Source organism: Triturus cristatus, chromosome 1_2 (genome assembly GCF_964204655.1).
Source record: "Triturus cristatus chromosome 1_2, aTriCri1.1, whole genome shotgun sequence".
Classification (NCBI taxonomy): Eukaryota; Metazoa; Chordata; class Amphibia; order Caudata; family Salamandridae; genus Triturus; species Triturus cristatus.
This window is the reverse complement of record NC_140580.1, coordinates 352,959,044-352,973,199: the sequence shown is the minus strand read 5'-3', so window position 1 is coordinate 352,973,199 and position 14,156 is coordinate 352,959,044. Positions and strand designations below refer to the sequence as shown.

The 14,156-nt window shown below is 48.3% G+C and overlaps 1 protein-coding gene across 1 annotated transcript; it reads left to right on the top strand.

The window, feature by feature from the left end:
* Positions 1-842: 842 nt before the first annotated feature.
* LOC146867320 (transcription factor HES-5-like) lies at positions 843-4,091 on the top strand. The gene is made up of 3 exons (XM_085614919.1): positions 843-952; positions 1,225-1,405; positions 1,746-4,091. Exons 2-3 carry the CDS (start codon positions 1,291-1,293, stop codon positions 1,964-1,966), a joined length of 336 nt encoding a protein of 111 aa, XP_085471045.1. The 5' UTR covers positions 843-952; positions 1,225-1,290; the 3' UTR covers positions 1,967-4,091.
* Positions 4,092-14,156: the final 10,065 nt, after the last annotated feature.

Sequence of the window (14,156 nt, the reverse complement as noted above, 5' to 3'; positions counted from 1 at the left end):
GGGAGGGGAACCCAGTCGGAAGGCCAACAAAATATGATTCTCATTATTTCACAAACAATGTAAGAGGTGATTGCCATGGACCAGACAAGGAGCTGCTACACTACATCCCCGAAAAATACACCACATCAATGCAGTGCTTTACCTACCTGTCTGAATCTAGTGCTGCGGCAAGTGCGGGCGCTTTCAGCACTGGACAGCTCCAAGCAGGTGCCGGTGCAATGCGGGTGTTACCCACGTCATTGACTGACGCATGGTTTACTTTACCTCACGCTCAGACTACGCTGAACATTGAACTTTCCTTTCCAGCCACGGGGGGAGTCAAATTCAAGTTTTGAAAGCGGGGTTTCGTTTCCTTTGACTAAACCTGAATGATTGTTGGTAAATATTTTACAAAACAGAAAAGCATTCCCCCTGCTTGCTATAGCGCACATCGATAACAATGAATAGAAATAAACTTTCACTAAACTAAAAAAAAAAATGATGGGCATTAATGAGTTCCCTTATGGGACCGCTCATTCATGCTTTTTCAGCGCTGCGGACACACCCGCCCGTATTTAATGCTATTGACACTGTTTAGCTCCTGGCAGATGTCAGGGCTCATATCACTTTAGTCACTAGTGGGCAGCTCTTTCCCACACGCTGATCCTTTGTGTCCGGGTCCCAGATGCCCCCCCCCCCCCCATCTTCTAATGTGCCACACTTCTATTGTACTTACTCCCTGCTGCTCTCTGATTGGCTGCTGAGTGTGGGAACCTCTCTCCAGCCCCAGACCCACACATTACCCTGCAGGCGGAGGGGGATAAATAGGGCAGGAGGGAGCGAGCTCTTCAGACACCGATCACTGAGGGTTCACTGCAGAGACCCCGCTCTTCACCCCACACCGGGCAAGATGGCGCCTTTCAGCACCGAGAGGAAATATGAAGAGGAGCGCGAGGACAGAGCCATTAGAAAGGTAAGGGTCTGGACATCAATATTTAAAAAGCATATTTAGGTTTTTCGTATATACAAAAAGTACACGTTTAAAATGAACTTCCAATATATTTTATCAACAGTGGCTGTATTTATTGATCTTTTAATATCACCCTAGTTCTAAATTAACATTATTTAATTGAGCTGTTTATCACACTGAAGTAACTATAAGTTTTGCTATTACCTTTTATCGACTTTAGACACCTTTATACGTTTGTTTCAATACAATAACAAATCCATATTTTGTTTCTGCAGCTGAGGAAGCCAGCGGTGGAGAAGCCGAGGTGAGATCGCATCAACAGCAGCATCGAGCAGCTGAGGATGTTACTGCAGAGAGAGTTTGAGGAACATGAACTTCCGCCCAAAGCAGAGAAAGCGGATATCCTGGAAATGGCCGTGACGTACCTGGCCCAGCGCGTGCAGACACCGGCACCAGGTGAGAGGCAGTACTTTGAAGGGTTAAAACTTCATTGGGTGTTCTCTGCAGTTGTGTGTTTGTCTGCGTGTGGGGTTGACAGGAGGTTAGATAGTGCAGAGACGTAACTGGTAATAGTCGCATCGAGATGGTACTCGGGACAAGCCTATTATGACTTAAATATGTCAATTTCCAGCGACATTTAACTTAAACCCGTGTTTTAAGAGTATCAGAACTACCCGTAAACTAATTGTCGCAACCAGAGGAAAGCATTCTAGAGAGCTGTAACTGGATTTTTTTATGTGTGTTTACTCCCTGGTGTGTAAATGTACAGATATTAACCCCTCGTCTCTCCCTGCAGCCGCGGCCTCCAGTGAAGGTTACTCCAGGTGCCTCCAGGACTCGCTGCACTTCCTCTCCCTCCACGGAGCCCCCACAGAGACCCGGATGAAGCTGCTGCGGGCCCTCCATAGACCTGCGGCTGCAGCAGAGGCGGTGTGTCCTTCTCGGCCTCCGTCCGGTCCCAGCAGCACTAAAGAGCCCGCACAGGACAGCCCCAGAGCCCCGTGGAGACCCTGGTAATGCGGGGGCCGCGGCCTGGACTTTTCTTCGGACTTCTTTCGAGGCCTCGGTCCCCTCTGAGGAGAATATTCATTCTCGTGTCTGGAGCGCCCCCTGCTGTGCAGGGAGGAGTTTAATTCACTTCAAGGAGCGGAGTGAAGAGTGACTGTATATCCTCATAGGATGAACAGTATGTGAATATTATATCCTGCTGAGGAGGACAGTACGTGACTGTATATCCTCACATGATGGGCAAAGCGAATATTATATGCTCACAGGATCGACATTGAGTGAACATTCATCCCCACAGAAGGGACAGTGTGAATATTACATCCTCATAGGATAGACAGTCTGTATATTATACCCTTGCATGAGGGACAGTGTGTGAATGTGATATCTTCATGTTATGGCCAATGTGTGACTATTGTATCCTCATAGGATGAGTGTGAGAATGCTATTTCCTCATAAAACAGCGTGTGAGTATTATATCCACACAGCAGGGTGGGCAGTGGATTGATTACATCCTTACAGGATGGACAATTAGTAAAATTATATCCATTCAGGATGGACAGTGCTTGAATGTTTAATCCACACACACGATGGACAGTGTGAATATTATATCCATGTAGGATGGACAGTGTATGAATGTTTAATTCACACACACGATGGACAGTGTGAATATTATATCCATGTAGGATGGACAGTATATGAATGTTTAATTCACACACACGATGGACAGTGTGAATATTATATCCCTGTAGGATGGGCAGTGTATGAATTTTATATCCCCACAGGATGGGCAGTGCAGCTGTTACATCCTTAGAGGATGGACAGTGTGAATTTTATATCCGTTTAGGGTAAGCGCTGGACGAATACTGTGTTGATTTCACAGTATATATTGTATGAACATAGATTTGTTGAGCACTGGATCTAGGTGTAAGCATCTATAATATAATACATTAAGGAAGAGAATGAACTAAAGCAATTAATAGGATGTGCCTTTAGTTTCAGAATGTTTTAAACTGTTTGTTTACAAGAAATTCATACGTCATGTAGAGTTCTTGCCTCCAATAGGACCTACTTTTGTGAATTTTGATGCATATTTTGGAATACGTTATTTTCATTCCTGAGTTCTAGCGGCGCTCTGGAAATTTCCAATTTTACTTCATTTCAAGAAGTTGATTGACGTACAAATATGTTAATATCCTGAAAGGATGGATATAGTGCACTGTGTGATTCTGCAGATGAATGAGTCTGTGAGAATAATAGATGTGCTGTAATATGAGGGGTTCAGATTAGAGCCTTGTGCACGTGCAGTGTGTGTTTACCTTCTGTGTTTCTATGAAGTTACAAATTACGTAATTATCACTCATTGGCTGAAGTGAGTGATGAGGGGCTCCGGGCCTCCCTTGTATCAATTTTGATATTTAGTGTTTTCTATTGAAAATGTATCATAAAGTGCTGTGTAGACAAAGTGTTTCTGTACTTTCAGAAATTCCGAATTGTCTCTGAAAATTGAATGTGATGTATTTTATACATTCTCAAAGAGGCACATCAAATGCCTTTTAACTATTAGTGAGGATATATCTGTATTTTCAAATGGAAATTCATGATTTAAAAGCCCTGCCTTCTGTGAAGGTAAAGTGTATTTCTCTTCTTTGAGAGGTTTGTGTATTATCCCTGCAAAGTGTATGTGACGATGGGCACACATATTGTGTATTCTCCAAAGTGTAACATTCATTGTTGTTGATTGGAAGGGAGTAACAGTTTTCACTAGTGCCAAGTCTTCATTTTAGAAGCAGTCTTGGCGCTATTTGTGTGAGTTACACAATGCAGTGTTTCTCTTTTATAAAGAGATTCAATGTAGTGAATTCCCTGCCATGGATTTGTATCTCAGTGACTGAGTATGTACTACTTCTGGGTCTTCTACAATGTATGTAGGGCTGTGATTATCAGTAGGAACTCATTCAGCTACAGAATGAAACCCAGGATTTAGGTCTTGTGATGAAGATATTCACACTATTAGATGTAAGAATGTCTTGTGTTATCCTCTAGTCTCAGCTGTGACATTTCGGTGACATTGTGTATCTGTCACGTGATTCTTCACTGTTGCAACCTATTGACCTGTGAACATGATTAAATAAAGATGCAGATCTGAATAAAATGAAATGTTCTTTGTTTTCCTTTCGATGGCTGAATTTTGCTCTGAATAAATATGTTTCCCTTGTGGACTGCAAGGGGTGGGGACACTGTCAGCCATTTCTCTTAACCACAATTCGAACTGAAACAGTGACTTTGAAGCTGGCACAGGAACTGTCGAAAGGTGTGCCAATTGTGTTATTTCTGTCGGAATTATAAACAAGAATAATAAACTCAAGTTTTAGAAAGTAATCACTGGCGTCCAGATTACCATGGGGACTAAACAGAGCACTCTGTAGTCAATATTTAAAATCTGTACTACTGTGAGGGGCAGAGCTGCCTGGGACATTACACCTGACGGCATGTGCAGGCATGCTTCTAAGCACTAGAATGAAAGAGGGAGCTATGTCACGCAAATAGATCTCTATGACAAAATGTGAAATATGGCTTCACTCACTCGGTAGAGAGGGCGGGCTTAGACTTGTAGGTGTATAATGTGATAGAGAGAAAGTGTGTTTGACACAATCTGGGCGGTCTCACACATACCTGCTCCTTTCCGTGCTACTCTGAACCCAGCTTTCAAACACCATTACATTCTGGCACCAGAGGAGATGGGGCAGTGAAGATGATCAGAGCTGCCAGAAGAGTGGGTGGCACATTATATACTGACCATGAAGAGTTTGTCATAGGCAGTGGGCCCAGCAATATAGTGAGTCAGCCATCTAGGAATAGGGACACAAAAACAACATTTTACAACAACAACAAAATCTGAGGTGTTTATTTCAGGGAATACTCACGTTAAAATATAAAGCAGAACCACCATCAATGAAAACATACTTAGGATCAGTTAACAAAAGTATTTATTACATAGTACAACCGAAGAGATAACCATTTCCCCAATACGGTGTCCCATTGTCATGTGTCATTAACTAACCGCTCAACCTACATGCGTTCAAATAAAACATGAGTTTATTTCTGTGACAATTGATCACACTGCCCTTAAGTATCAATTCCCTTGGGAGATGGTCGCCTTGGCTTACGCCTGCCCGTCACTCATTTTATCACCAGAACTGCATGAACAGAAACTGCCGGCAGCCCCATGCCTGAGATGCATTACCAGAGCTGTGTGAGTACAAAGTGCAGGCAGCCCCAGGGGTGAGGTGCATCATCAGAGCTGAGTGAAAGGAAACTGCCGACAGCCACATGGGTGAGGAGCATCGTCAGAGCTGTGTGAATAGAAAGTGCCGGCAGCCCCATGCCTGAGGTGCATCACCGGCGCTGTGTGAATACAAAGTGCTGGCAGCCCTGTGCCCTAGGTGCATCATCAGAGATGTGTAAATACAAAGTGCCGGTAGCCCCGTGGGTGAGGTGCATCGTCAGAGCTGTGAGAACACTTAGTGCCTGCAGCCCCGTGGGTGAGGTGCATCATCAGAGCTGTGTGAATACAAAGTGCCAGCAGCCCAGAGGGTGAGGTGCATCATCAGAGCTGTGTGAATACAAAGTGTCAGCAGACCAGTGGCTGAGGTGCATCACCAGCGCTGTGTGAATAAAAAGTGCCGGCAGCCCCGTGCCCGAGGTGCATCATCAGAGCTGTGTGAATACAAAGTGCCGGCAACCCCGTGGGTGAGGTGCATCATCAGAGCTGTGTGAATACAAAGTGCCGGCAGCCCCATGGGTGAGATGCATCACCAGAGCTGTGTGAATACAAAGTGCTGGTAGCCCCGTGTCCGAGGTGCATCATCAGAGCTGTGTGAATACAAAGTACCGGCAGCCCCGTGCCTGAGGTGCATCACCAGCGCTGTGTGAATACAAAGTGCAGGCAGCCCTGTGCCCAAGGTGCATCATCAGAGCTGTGTGAATATAAAGTGCCGGCAGCCCAATGGGTGAGGTCTATCACCAGCACTGTGTGCATACAAAGTGCAGGTAGCCCTGTGCGCGAGGTGCATCATCACAGCTGTGTGAATACAAAGTGCTGGCACCCCCATTGGTGAGGTGCTGTAGGAAGGTGGAATCTGACTAATGGTTGCCCCCAACTTTTTGCCTGGTATTTGAGTGGTTTTTGACTAGTCTGGCTGGGATCCTGCTATCCAGGACCCCAGCCTATCTGCTTTCTCCATAAAACTAATGTTAAGTACCCTAGGTACAAACTAATTGGATGCTGAGGATGCCCTGACAGTCCCTTGTAGATGGTACCCTAGGTACCCAGGCCATGGGTCCCTCAGTAGGCCTACCAGGGCTGCAGCACTTATTGTGCCACCCTGGGACAGCCATACAAACTTGACACCACCGGACCACTACTGTAGTCTGGGTACGGTGGTGCTAGCACCCCTTACAGGGATTTAGGTACCCTATATCCCACCCCATTACAACACATATACTCTCATAGGTCACCCATAGAGCAGGCCTTGGTAATCCTACAAGGCAGGGTGCTGAGGAATGTGTGAGGGTGGACCCCTACATGAGTAGGGCCTCTCTGCAACCTTCGTAAAATCATTGCTAGGTTGTTTGTAGTGTAGCCATACCATATACTCTTAGCCGCATTATAAGTCTATCGCGATAGCGTGATAACTTGAGAATGGCTACACAGAACCATATCGTGTTTGGTGTCAAACATGTAGGAATCATACCCCCAGTCCAGCCATGGGCATGAGGGTACGATTCCCCCCTGCTAGAGGGACGATATGGGAAAAGCGGCAGAATTTAGACACCAATTTAAAAGTGCACAAGCAGTACAAAATGGCTACTACCCACCACCTACACGACCCTGGCTGGCTGTTGCTGGGAAAAACCCCAGCCTCGCCAGCTGGACAATAGGGCTCCTGTGGCAGGGAGGTGCTAGCATCTCCCCAGACAGGATAATGTGGATTGGAACATGGTGGGTGCACCAAAAGTCCTTTCAGAGTTGCACGTAGGCAGCTGCAGAAGCCTCATTCTGCATACACTGCTTGGAACCGGTTCAGGGGCATCCTGCCCCTCGCCCAGGCGGGAAACACACAAAGGGGAGAGGGTGTAGCCACCCTTTCCCGCCTCACCTACCATTGGTGGACGCTACTCTGGACACTCCCCTAATCTTGGGGATAAAGGTGAATAACGTGGCCCCAGAGCCTCAGATTAATCTTGAACTTTACAGTCTTGACCTTCGACTTGCTGCTGCCCAGCTGACAGAAGAAATCTCCCTTGGGATTAAGGAGTTATCCCCCTGCTTGGCAGGCACCTGAAACACTGCAAGTGACCTGGTTGGAACTTCACTGCTCTCACGAACTTCGACGACTTCCAGTAACTTTGAGGTGGGTTTCCAGTGTATCCCAGAGGCTAGTGAGTGTGCGCAATGAGTTTGGGCACCGTGGACCGCGTGGGTGCCGAGATCCCCAATACCCCAGGACACCGGCCACCTCTTGCGTAGCACACAACCCTGACCAGTGGGGAAGTTGTGCTTTGGCCCGTTTACGAGCCAACCACTCTACAGCAATTGTGCCAAATACCAGTGCCCTAGCCCCCTCCGGTGGCCCGTGGGTGCCCTTTTACGCACTCCATATTGCCGCCTCCCACGGTCCCTTGTCTCTCAACTTGTGGGCCCTAGCGGAGGTCTATCTTTACAATCAAGAGTTCCACTGGTTGCTCCAGGCCTGCTCTACAGTCTCCTTGAAGGAGACCTTTCCCAGACCTCGTGGGTCTGCACTGTAGAAGATTTGTTTATTCTTCATGGGTTGCGGTTGCCAAGGCTTAGTGGATCCAATCCGGACACTAACACCGCAGCGACCCTCATCTGACGTGGGACAGTCGCCCTCCTGAAGCTGGCCTTCCTTGAAGCCTCCCGGAGCCCGTGGCTGCAGATCCAAGCTACACCACTTTTCACCTGAAGCACCCGACATCGAAGGGCTCTTTGCTTTGAGCCTCCTGGTCACTTTGCTGTGACCCAGACTCTGTCCCCTCTGCTTTCAGGTTCTTCTCTACAATCTTCACATCTTTGATCTTCACGGCATCATCGACGCTTTTGGCTAGCAGAACTTTTGACTATTTTCCCGTTGAAAATCAGACCGCGACCCAACAGCAGAAACGACCTATGCACCCGGCTTCCCTGGGGCAGGTAACAGTGGTACCTCAGTACTCTCGTGGTAGTGGGCTCTTCAAAAGCTTAAGTCTGAAGTTTTAACTTTGTACTCCGGCTAGAAGTATTTTTAAACTGTTTATTTCCAACCGCGACATTCTCCATAGGCTGTAATAGAGAGCCCGATAGCAGCTACTTGCACTGCACGCGCCTCCCGTGGGTCCCCTTCCTCATAACCTGGGGTGGATTCTTAAGGGGCCAGCGATCCTGAATGCCCTAGGCATTGCCTGTAGAATTGTCGTGGTTCTTATACCACTTATTTAGTATATGGTTTGGTCCCCCCCTGGGGCCCAATGTTAATAGTGCTATTTATTGTGTCTATCAATGCTTGTTTGATATTGTAACTTTGCCACAGCTTCATAAAGAGACTGTGGGATTCTGTCTAGAATAAATACATATATTTTATATATATACCTGTGTGGGCTACTCTTTCATTTGGTTATTCAAGAGGTTATTATGGTAAAATAATAAGCTTAACACTCCTTCAAGACTTAGCCCGAAGGCTGCTCTCCACAGCTACCACTAGGATAGCTTTCTTTAAAGGATGTTTTAAACCTATCATCAATAAGAGTCGAATTGGACTGGTGCAAGGTGTCCCTATAACTAGGAGACAGCATATGCCAGGCCAACTTCTCACATTGGTGTGCAGCGGTTGGATTCAAGCTTGCCATTGTTTACCAGATAACAAATTGAATTTCTAAAGTGAAAGCCACTAGGTACCAAAGGTACATATAAATTCAAGCTTAGAATACAATAAGTTCTACTGAACTTAGGAGTTGTGTGTAGAGGGTTTAGCACACCTTGACTACAACTCAAGAAAGGGTTCAGTAGGCCACACGTAGTGTAGGTAGATACACCACTATCACTACACTAGAAATGTCTTTAGGTTCAGGTGCCCATAAGGCTCTGGAAGGACCCCAAAGGGTCCCAGTCGACAAGTATGATCATCTCTCATTTGCTGAGCTTAGGGAGATGTGCACCCTTAGGAAACTTAAGACAAACAAAGGTGCCAATACCCAACGTATCAGGGAAATCCTGCTCATAGCAGACTTTATGCAGACTTTAGGGTCTGGTGGGGTAGACAGGTTGGGTGGGCACCCTTCAGAAGAGGACCCTCCTAGAGAGGACTCTGATGAGGACCAGGAAGAGGATGAAGATCCTGACCTGGAAGAACCAGACCACTCACAACATGGAGGTGATGGCCCAAGAGGCACTCCCTCCATCCCTAGTGGGAGAGTGGTGGGTCCCAGAAGGAACAGACTCCCCTCAGTGGGGTCCAGCCATTCTAGGAGATCCAAAAGGACCTCTGCCTCTCCTCAGAGGAGAGAATCCTCCCAAGAGAGGAAATGCAGACTGATCCAGTTTGAGCAGGCAAAGCTACAGCTCAGGAGAGAACAGTTAGCATTAGACAGGGATTCCCTGGAGCTTCAGAAAGCTTCAAAAAAGTGGGGTCTAGAGACCCCTGGTGGCAGTAATGAAACCCCTAGAGTTAGAGAGAAAGTCCCTGACAATAGGAACCTCCACAAGATTGTGCCCCCCTATAAGACAGGGGATGATATCCACAAATGGATCTCTGCTCTTGAGAGGGCCTGTAAAGTACAAAGGGTCCCAGTAGAGCAGTGGGCAGCAATCCTGTGGCTCTCCTTTGCAGAAAAAGGTAGAGACAAGCTCCCCTCTGTAAGAGAAGAGGATGCAGATGATTACTATATCTTGAGAGATGCTTTAATAGATGGGTTTGGCTTAACCACTGATCAATACAGACTTAAGTTCAGAGACACCCAAAAAGCACAGGATCAAGGTTGGGTAGACTTTGTTGATTGTGCTACCAAGGCATTGGAAGGTTGGTTAAATGGCAGTAAAGTAAATAATTATCAAGGATTGTATAATCTCATAATGAGGGAGCAGATTCTTAATAATTGTCAAAACCAACTCTTACACCAGCACCTGGGGGACTCTGATCTGACCTCTCCCCAAGAATTGGGAAATAAGGCAGACAAATGGGACAGAACCAGGATCAGGCCCAAGAACCAAGGTGGTGACCAGAAGAAAGATTCTACCAAGCCCAAAGAGAAAGGTGGGGATAATAAAACAGAAAAGTCCCTGAAGGTCCCCAAAAACCCAGTGCTGGGGGTGGCTCCCAAAATCCTTCCTCTTCTAACAAGAAACCATATTGCCATGTGTGTCAGAAACCTGGCCACTGGAAAACTGACACCAGTTGTCCAAAGAATGGCAATAAAGAAAATGTTCCTCCAGTTGCAGCTCCAACCCCTCCTGTTACTACTAGTAGTAATCCCCCAGGTGGTGGGAGTGCACCCAACAACTTATTTGGGTTTTCTTGGGGAACTCAGGTGGACTCTGGCCTAACCAGGTCCACTGCACAAGCAACTCTAGTCTGTGATGGTGGCATGGGGTTTGCCAACTTTACCAGGAGTCCCAGTATCCTGGGCAGGTACAGACAAGAGCCCATGATCAATGGTCAGAAGGCAGTGGCCTACAAGGACACAGGGGCTAGTGTCACCATGGTGACCAAGAGACTAGTGCCCCTAGAACAGCTTTTACCTGGGTTTAGCTACCAGGTGGCCAACATTGATGGAGTTAGGACAGACCATCCCATGTCAGTAGTAAATCTCAGCTGGGGAGGGGTCACTGGCCCAAAGAGAGTGACAGTGTCCCCCACCCTGCCTGTAGATTGTCTACTGGGGAAAGATCTGCAAATCTCAGCCTGGGCTGAGGTTGACCACAAGGCCCATTTGAAAATGGTAGGAATCCCTGAGAGAATGGATGAGACCCTGAGGGCCTCACCTCCACCCCAGGAGAAAATAAAGGGAGTGAAGCCTGAAACTATGGATCACTCCACCCAAACATAGAGCATAGGGGGCGAGGAGCAGCCACCCCCCCCCCCACCAGACTAAAGGTAAGGGTCAAGTTTCTCAGAGACCTGATCCTGCCCCTTGTGAAGTAACTGCCCCAGAATTGGACAGGCCTGGCCTGCCCACCTCTCTGATGGCAGGGGATCCTTCCAAGGTGGTACCCAGTCTGGAGCAGGTATCCTGCCCCTCTCTACCCTGCCTCAGTCAGCCCAGGGCTGCAGAGGTCAGGGAGGTCAGTGGACCCTTAAGGGGCCCCTCTCCAGAGGAACCCCCTCATCAGCAGATTAGGGACACCCAGCAGAGTAGTTTCAGCCAGGTGAATATTCCTCTACAAACTGAGGGATCCCCCTTACCCCTAGGTCTAGGTACCCCTCCAATGGATGTTGTTGAGCACAGGGAAACCTGGGGCATAGTTGCCCCAAACCTTCCAGTGCCCTCCACTATTCCAACCAAAGGGATCCAACCCCCAGCTGTAGGCAGCCAGAGGTTGACCCTTAGGGCCAGATATGACACAGTCATGGGCAGAAAGGCTTCCATAGTGGCCAGTGATCTGAGGAGGTTGAGACCAACCCAAATAGGGCCTCACTTCCAGACTCAGACACCCCACCAGCCCACCTCTGTCCCAAAAACCAATGCAGGTAATTTCCCTAGACTTTGGAGAAACTCTAGAACCCCTTGGGGTAGGATTTCCCAAGTGGACCATGAGACAGGGAGCAACCATGCTACTGCAGGTTCTTCCTTATATGGCCACTCAGGAAATAAAGGCTTATCTGGACAAGGTTAGCCTTATCACCTTTCGTTGGGGGGGGGGGGGGGGGGTTATGTAGGAAGGTGGAATCTGACTAATGGTTGCCCCCAACTTTTTGCCTGGTATTTGAGTGGTTTTTGACTAGTCTGGCTGGGATCCTGCTATCCAGGACCCCAGCCTATCTGCTTTCTCCCTAAAACTAATGTGAAGTACCCTAGGTACAAACTAATTGGATGCTGAGGATGGCCTGACAGTCCCTTGTAGATGGTACCCTAGGTACCCAGGGCAAGGGTCCCTCAGTAGGCCTACCAGGGCTGCAGCACTTATTGTACCACCCTGGGACAGCCATACAAACTGACACCACCATACCACTACTGTAGTCTGGGTAAGGTGGTGCTAGCACCCTTCACAGGGATATAGGTACCCTATATCCCACCCCATTACAACACATATACTCTCATAGGTCACCCCTATAGCAGGCCTTGGTAATCCTACAAGGCAGGGTGCTGTGGTATGTGTGAGGGGGGACCCCTACATGAGTAGGGCCTCTCTGCAACCTTCGTAAAATCATTGCTGGGTTGTTTGTAGTGTAGCCATACCATATACTCTTAGCCGCATTATAAGTCTATCGCGATAGCGTGATAACTTGAGAATGGCTACACAGAACCATATCGTGTTTGGTGTCAAACATGTAGGAATCATACCCCCAGTCCAGCCATGGGCATGAGGGTACGATTCCCCCCTGCTAGAGGGGCGATATGGGAAAAGCAGCAGAATTTAGACACCAATTTAAAAGTGCACAAGCAGTACAAAATGGCTACTACCCGCCACCTACACGACCCTGGCTGGCTGTTGCTGGGGAAAACCCCAGCCTCGCCAGCTGGACAATAGGGCTCCTGTGGCAGGGAGGTGCTAGCATCTCCCCAGACAGGATAATGTGGATTGGAACAGGGTGGGTGCACCAAAAGTCCTTTCAGAGTTGCACGTAGGCAGCTGCAGAAGCCTCATTCTGCATACACCGCTTGGAACCGGTTCAGAGGCATCCTGCCCCTCGCCCATGCGGGAAACACACAAAGGGGAGAGGGTGTAGCCACCCTTTCCCGCCTCACCTACCATTGGTGGACGCTACTCTGGACACTCCCCTAATCTTGGGGATAAAGGTGAATAACGTGGCTCCAGAGCCTCAGATTAATCTTGAACTTTACAGTCTTGACCTTCGGCTTGCTGCTGCCCAGCTGACAGAAGAAATCTCCCTTGGGATAAAGGAGTTATCTCCCTGCTTGGCAGGCACCTGAAACACTGCAAGTGACCCGGTTGGAACTTCGCTGCTCTTATGAACTTTGACGACTTCCAGAAACCTTGAGGTGGGTTTCCAGCGCATCCTAGAGGCCAGTGAGTGTGCTCAACGAGTTTGGACACCGTGGACCACGTGGGTGCCGAGATCCCCAATACCCCAGGACACCAGCCACCTCTTGCATAGCACACGACCCTGACCAGTGGGGAAGTTGTGCTTTGGCCCATTTACGAGTCAACCACTCTACAGCAATTGTGCCAAAGACCAGTGCCCTAGCCTCCTCCGGTGGCCCGTGGGTGCCCTTTTACGCACTCCATATTGCCACCTCCCGCGGTCCCTTGTCTCTCGACTTGTGGGCCCTAGCGGAGGTCTATATTTATAATCAAGAGTTCCACTGGTTGCTCCAGGCCTGCTCTACAGCCTCCTTGAAGGAGACCTTTCCCAGACCTCGTGGGTCTGCACTGTAGCAGATTTGTTTATTCTTTGTGGGTTGCGGATGCCAAGGCTTAGTGGATCCAATCGGGACACTAACACCGCAGTGACCCTCATCCAACGTGGGACAGTCGCCCTCCTGAAGCTGGCCTTCCTTGAAGCCTCTCGGAGCCCGTGGCTGCAGATCCAAGCTACACCACTTTCCACCTGAAGCACCTGACATCGAAGGGCTCTTTGCTTTGAGCCTCCTGGTCACTTTGCCGTGACCCAGACTCTGTCCCCTCTGCTTTCAGGTTCTTCTCTACAATCTTCACATCTTTGATCTTCTCGGCATCATCGACGCTTTTGGCTAGCAGAACTTTTGACTATTTTCCCATTGAAAATCAGCCCGCGACCCGACAGCAGAAACGACCTATGCACCCGGCTTCCCTGGGGCAGGTAACAGTGGTACCTCGGTACTCTCGTGGTAGTGGGCTCTTCAAAAGCTTAAGTCTGAAGTTTTAGCTTTGTACTCCGGCTAGAAGTATTTTTAAACTGTTTATTTCCAACCGCGACATTCTCCATAGGCTGTAATAGAGATCCCGATAGCAGCTACTTGCACTGCACGCGCCTCCCGTGGG

Bases quoted from the DNA above. Each gene is read 5' to 3' on its own strand.
- LOC146867320 (XM_085614919.1), top strand. From the start codon at position 1,291: ATGTTACTGCAGAGAGAGTTTGAGGAACATGAACTTCCGCCCAAAGCA. The intron at 1,406-1,745 runs GTGAGAGGCAGT...CTCTCCCTGCAG, and splicing joins CGTGCAGACACCGGCACCAG to CCGCGGCCTCCAGTGAAGGT.